This window comes from Bombina bombina, chromosome 5 (assembly GCF_027579735.1).
Source record: "Bombina bombina isolate aBomBom1 chromosome 5, aBomBom1.pri, whole genome shotgun sequence".
NCBI classification, from domain to species: Eukaryota; Metazoa; Chordata; class Amphibia; order Anura; family Bombinatoridae; genus Bombina; species Bombina bombina.
In genome coordinates this window covers 224969126-224975761 of record NC_069503.1, presented here as the reverse complement: position 1 = coordinate 224975761, position 6636 = coordinate 224969126, and the positions used below count along the sequence as shown (strand labels likewise).

Sequence of the window (6636 nt, the reverse complement as noted above, 5' to 3'; positions counted from 1 at the left end):
TTTTACAGTGTGTATAATAGGCTGAAAGAGCATTGCACCCACTTGCAAATGGATGATTAACGCCTTAGTTTCAAAACCGGATAAAAAAAAAATGATATAAACGTTTTTAAACAGTCACAACAAACTGCCACAGCTCTACTGTGGCCCTACCTGCCCATACGACGACTTTGGAAGGCACAAAAACCCCTTAGAGAGGTCCTATATGTTCAGGGGACTCCTTCAGGGAAGCTGGATGTCTCAAGCTGCAAAAACTAATGGAAAATAGGCCCCTCCCAACCTGTCCTCACAGTGAGAGGGCCTTAAAAAACTATCCCTAGGCAAAATCTAGTCAGCCATGTGGAAAAACTGGACCCCAGAATAAAGTTTTATCACCAATATGAAATAAACGTTTATACACCTCAAGCAAACGTTATATCTATTCAGTAATGTGAGTAAATAATAAAAATATTACACTTTACAGAAAGCATGATACCAGTCGTTATTAAATCACTGTAATCAGGCTTACCTTAAATAAATCCGGTATTGTCAGCATTTTCTAGCTTATTTCTCTAGAAAAATTTAAAACTGCACATACCTCAGAGCAGGAGACCCTGCACACTATTCCCCCAGCTGAAGTTACCCATCTCTTCAGTTATGTGTGAGAACAGTAATGGATCTTAGTTACAACTTGCTAAGATCATCAAAGACCACAGGCAGACTCTTCTTCAACTTTCTGCCTGAGGCTAAAATAATACAACTCCGGTACCATTTGAAAATAACAAACTTTTGATTGAAGATAAACTACATTAATGCACCACATCTCTCTAGCTGCTTCCCTTGTCGAGAGCTGCAAGAGAATGACTGGGAGGTGGCAGTTAGGGGAGGAGCTATATAGACAGCTCTGCTGTAGGTGATCCTCTTGCAACTTCCTGTTGGGAAGGAGAATATCCCACAAGTAATGGATGAATCCGTGGACTGGATACACCTTACAAGAGAAATACCTCATATCGAAGCTTATTGAATATGACAATCTTGCTGGGCATGGGAAAAAGTTGAAACAACTAATAAAAATTAATTGTGAACGCTTGGACTGGTATTTGAGTAGTTTTATTTAATAAATAACTTCAGTTGACAGTATTGTAAAAAGTGAACACAAATAAAAAGGCACTTAAAAACAAGAGATTGTGACAAAATGTGAAACATTAGGACCTAAAGCTAATATGAATGACTGAGCATGGCACAAATTTATTTTACAAAACAACCCCCCCTCCCAAAACAATGACAGTCCAAGTATATTGCCATTTCAAAGCATGTCATCGGTAAAACGTTTAAATTAAAGTTATAGCAAAACTGCAAATGTAGATGAAATGTTCTCATAATACGGTACATAAAATACAGGAAGGCTAAAAAGCCTCTACAAAAAAGTACAGAACTTTAGGACATGATTTAAGGCCACTGAATAAGACAGTGAACTTTTTTTGGCTGGGAACTAAAGTCAGCATTGCATTCATGTTACAAGGGAGCATTTGAATGTCTATCCAAAATAGCTTGCTTATTCACTTACATTACCGTGCAGTAGTTATTTTCAATATTTGTTAAACCATTGTTGATACTTTCACATACAAAACGAACAGTAATAAAATCTGAGGTATGTGTCACTGTTTTGACTTCTTTAATTCCCAGCTCAAATTTCTTAATAAATCAATTTAAATACTCTGATTGGCAAAGTTTTAGAAATACACCTTCCTCAAAACTATAAAAAAAAGTAAATTAAAGAGGAAGGAAGTCAAATAGGCACAGAGTGACCTTAAGTGACCGTAAAGAACATTATGTGTGTTAAAAATACTAAACAGTCCCATGGCACCATTTACACTTTCCTGAAACATTTTATATGAACTGTACAGTCCGATACAATTACATTACAATGAATTAGTAAATCATTTCTATATTGCCTGATTGCATTTGCTGTCAGTTACAAAATAAGAATGCTATTTTGCATAAAGTGTTATGAAACATTCAGGATTATTTTCCCTCATACTTTGGATTAACCACCGTCGTTACTGCACTCTTGTAGATAGGATTTTCACCCTAAAAAGAAAGGGGGGGAGAAGTAGTATTAGAAATACAGTAACGGATAGCAAAATGACTATAAACTATGGATTTCAGAATGATTAAGAGACACGTCCACTTTGAATCATTGTTTTTTTGTTGGACTGGATATAGGCAGACGTAAAATATTACTACTTTGTACCAATACGTCGGGGCACACCAACTTCAATGTAAGCCCTGAGACCAAATAATGACAAGCATCAGAATGTGAAGAAAGTTTGCTATATGTAAAGGAGGCTGAACTGTACAAACTGAATGTAATAGTAACTTTTTAATACAACTTTAGGTCTCCCATCTCTGAATAATTGTGATTCCAAGTGGCAGTGTGTCTGTTTCTATCTACATAACACTTGAGATATCAAACCATTCCTTGTGCAAATATTAAAACACCTGCCCATTAAAAAGAGAGAACAATAACCACTGACAACACAGGGAGCATTCTAAAAAGATAAATCACAGGACAAGGAATGCAACATTATCACACTTGAAAATATGCAAACATGTTTGAAGAGCACACAACTAAATGTATTGTTAAAGGCAGCATAATTATGAAAAACAGTGTATATAGCAGTATAAAAAAATGGGTTAACACATGACATTTAGTATTGTGTAACATTACCATGTGAAACCATATTAGATATACAATACAGCTGAAAACAGTCGGCTTTATTCATGAATATATCACTTGCAAATAGCTTTAAACTGATAATCTCAGTCCCCAAACCGGCAAACAAAAGTAGTAAGTTTATTACACTACAGAGCACACTTGGCTTGCATGCTTTAGGCTTTTATTTCTCACACCAATTAGTTGTTTTTTTTTAGCAAAAGGTTTATATTTATATATAATGTTTAAAGCTTCCAGTAACCAGCTGCTTATATTATCTTACATATACAAGATTTCACAGTCAGATGCACTGGTGGTAATAAGACTGCTTACTCTGTTAGTTGTTACCTTGAGTTGTAACCATTATTATGGAAAGAACCAAAAGTTATAGCTGTAATGTGCTGAAAAATTGTATGCAAAACAAAAAACAAAACACCAAGGTGGATGACAAACAAAAAAAAAGCGATTGTATAAAGTCTAACCTAAAATGGGCAAAACAGGATAAGAGTCAATCATGGCTCACTGAGTTTACCTATTGCTTGAAATGGTATAAAAATATTTCAAAAGAAAGTCTTTATAGTTTAAACAAAATTATTCATTTTGTTCAAGTAGGATATAGAGAAAATTAAAACATGATGTGGAGAACAGTTAATCTTATTTAAAAACGTCAATGCAAGGAACTTCATGTGAACAAAATTGCCATGCCAGTTCCATATTAAAATACTGGTACACTCTCCAAGTTCAAATTCTCAAAAGTAAGACCAAGGGGACGAATTATCAATGTGCGGGCAGACAGCATACGTTGTCGGCATTTATCATTGCACAAGCATTTCACTAGAAAAACTTGTGCAATGCCGCCCCTGCACATTCGCGGCCAATCAGCCTCTAGCAGATTGCTTGCTGTCCGCCGCCTCAGAGGTGGCGGACAAGTTAAGGAGCAGCGGTCTTAAGACCACTTATTCTTAACTTCTGTTTCCGGCGAGCCAAAACAGATGCATTCGGGGATTAATAAATAATCGGCCTCATACTCAGCAGTTAAAGAGATTATTATTATCAGCATTTTTTTCTATAGAGCAGAAGAAAAAAAAATCTGTAATGCTGATTGAATGAAAATGGCTGTATTCACTAATCATTTTACAGAATGAGTAATGAGTAAGCAATATAAAATAAAAATAAAATGATTCCACTTCAATTGTGAGTTGGAGTTCACTGAAGCACCATAGCTTCCAGGCAGGGACAATATAAACTGCATCTTGAGAAGTGTACATTGCCTTCTAGTAGAAGAGGATTTATAACATGTCTCTGTAGGACGACAACGTGGATTACTTACGCTGATTTATTATGTACAATTGTTATAATGCACATGGAAATATGTAATATTGATTTAATAACATTGTTCTGCACAGTAAGGTTTATTCTTTAATCAATTACTATTTCCTTTTCTGAAACATACATTTGGGCATTTATTTAAAAAACAAAATGTTTTCTAGAAAAACAGATAAGATATGCAATGAAAAAAAACACCAAAAATAAGCCCATACAATTCCTTAAAAAGGGAATTAAAACACAGTTAAATTAATTTAAAAAAAAGCAACAATAAAAAAACCAAACACAACTTTGCAACATGCCTACTATTATCCTTTAACCTAACTTGGAAAATGGTGGGATTTCCAAATACTATGTGAACTGGAAGGGCATAAGCGTTTAACTGCTATATTCCACACAGTAATCTATTTCTAACAGTTTATAACTAGCCTCAGCAGAGGAGATGAGGAAAAAAAAAAAAAGGTGACAACAGTGACATGCATTACAAAACAGACTAAAGCTTAATACTGATTTGCGCAATATTTAAACAAAATTGTATATTATATATATGCATTGTGGAATGTGTAAAATTGAAATGTCATGATACACTCTTGTATTACACATTTGTATTAACAAAAATACACTCACTTAAAATGAGAGAGAGAGAGAGCGCGACACACAGACACACACAGAGGGAGGAAGGAAGAGAGACACAAAGAGGGAGAGAGCGAGAGACAGAAGAGGACAGATAAGGAGAGAGACAGAGGAAATAAAGCATTTCAGCTATGGAAGTATACTGCAAAAATGCTTTTAAGTAAAAGTTGTTACTGTTTTTCTGAGGCATATGCACATATCCTGTGAGTGCTTGTGTACCAGTATTCAAACAGCACACCTTCTCGAAGAATCTGCACTGGCTTGTATGACACAGACTGGATAGGTTTATTTAGACTATGCTTAGAATAATTACTATTTATGGATAAGCCTACTTATGAATTGAATACAAGGTATGGATTATTCTAATAGCATTATTCTATTTAAGGGCATATATGGAGTGTCAACAAACTTCCCACATGGAACTTTCATTACTATAAGCTCTTCCTAAGCAAAGAGAAATGAGTGGGTTCTAATACATTAAATTAGAATGCCTTTAAACACACAGTGGGAACAAGGGCTTGTAAGCCAACTTCAGAAACCTTTCAAGGTAAAGACAGCGAATATCTGTAGCTCATTTACTAAAACTAACATGTTACATTTCATATGAAAAAGCATATAGTGCAACAAAGGATTTAGCAAACTTTAGAAACTGCAGATTGGTTGGAGAGAGCGACTACATAAAAAAAAAGGGGTATAAAAGGTATTGTGGAAATCATGAAAAGCATATGTCCACTGTGCATAAGAAGGCACAGTAACTAGCTAAAGTACAAATATGCATGCTTGTGTACCATCTACACTGCAATCATTCTGACTTTACGTTTTTATTTCATACACCTCCTCCAACTCAAAAGGAAATGTTAGAATACTTCATTTGGAACCTTGTAATCAATGTGTTAAAATATTAATTATCAATGCCACTTAAAGCCATTTTGGCCACGCTTTATCATGCATAACTGTTCATTCACGTATAACAGTTAGTTTACATATCTAGCTACATAATCGTGTACAGACTGAAGCAATAAAGAAGCCAAGCAGCACACACTGACAACTTTAGATGTATTAAAGTGTGAAAGTGACACACAAGAAAGTCAGAAAGGAAAATACAAACACAGGCTTAAAGAGCAGCTTTTCGTCCATAGTTTGGATTCTTGAAATTATTTATAGGACTCTTGTATATTGGATTCTCTTGCTGCAAAAAAAATAATTCACAGACACGAAAAATAGGAAGTTCAAATTTCCACGTATGATTTGCTAAGAAAAAAAGTATTAGTTGTGAAAAGCAGCAACAAGGTTTGAACATCTGTACTTACATCTAAAAAGAAGTATACCTTTTAAATGTCACATTTAAAAAAAAACAAAACAAAAAAAAAAAAACCTAGAAAGGCAAATTTAAAATTATTAAAGAGAGATGGAAGCAGTGCATTAAGTTTACTTCAAGATCAATAAGTATAATGCAAAGCTGGCATTTTAAAATAATCTGCACCATATTCTGCAGTATGTGAATATATCTATAATATCTCTATATCTATAATATCTCTAGCTATATCTACACACACACAGTATATTTGTACATAGTTTTGTGCTACAAATAGTGCCTGCTATTTCTTTGATGGAGTCTCTCTGTATATGTCTGTCTCTCTCTGTACATATATATATATATATATACACACACACACACACACAGTTGTGCTCATAAGTTTACATACCCTGGCAGAATTTATGATTTATTGGCCATTTTTCAGAGAATATGAATGACAACACAAAAACTTTTCTTTAACTCATGGTTAGTGTTTAGCTGAAGCCATTTATTATCAATCAACTGTGTTTACTCTTTTTAAATCATAACATAAACTACCCAAATGACCCTGATCATCAGTTTACATACCCTGGTGATTTTGGCCTAATAACAAGCACACAAGTTAACACAAAGAGGTTTGAATGGCTATTAAAGGTAACCATCCTCACCTGTGATCTGTTTGCTTGTA

The 6636-nt window shown here is 34.5% G+C and overlaps 1 protein-coding gene across 3 annotated transcripts in view; it reads right to left on the bottom strand.

Annotated features, from left to right (window-relative positions):
- Nucleotides 1-1070: 1070 nt before the first annotated feature.
- Nucleotides 1071-6636, bottom strand: part of ITGB1 (integrin subunit beta 1) — a 180147-nt gene continuing 174581 nt past the window's right edge. For 2 of the 3 annotated variants that reach the window (XM_053713855.1, XM_053713857.1), the window contains 2 exons: nucleotides 5760-5840; nucleotides 1071-2067 (listed from right to left, as the gene is read on the bottom strand). In XM_053713855.1, the coding sequence (XP_053569830.1) occupies nucleotides 5766-5840 (75 nt within the window). In that variant the 3' untranslated portion in view covers nucleotides 1071-2067; nucleotides 5760-5765. The remainder of the gene's footprint in view (nucleotides 2068-5759; nucleotides 5841-6636) is intronic. The other variant, XM_053713856.1, reaches the window with a different exon arrangement.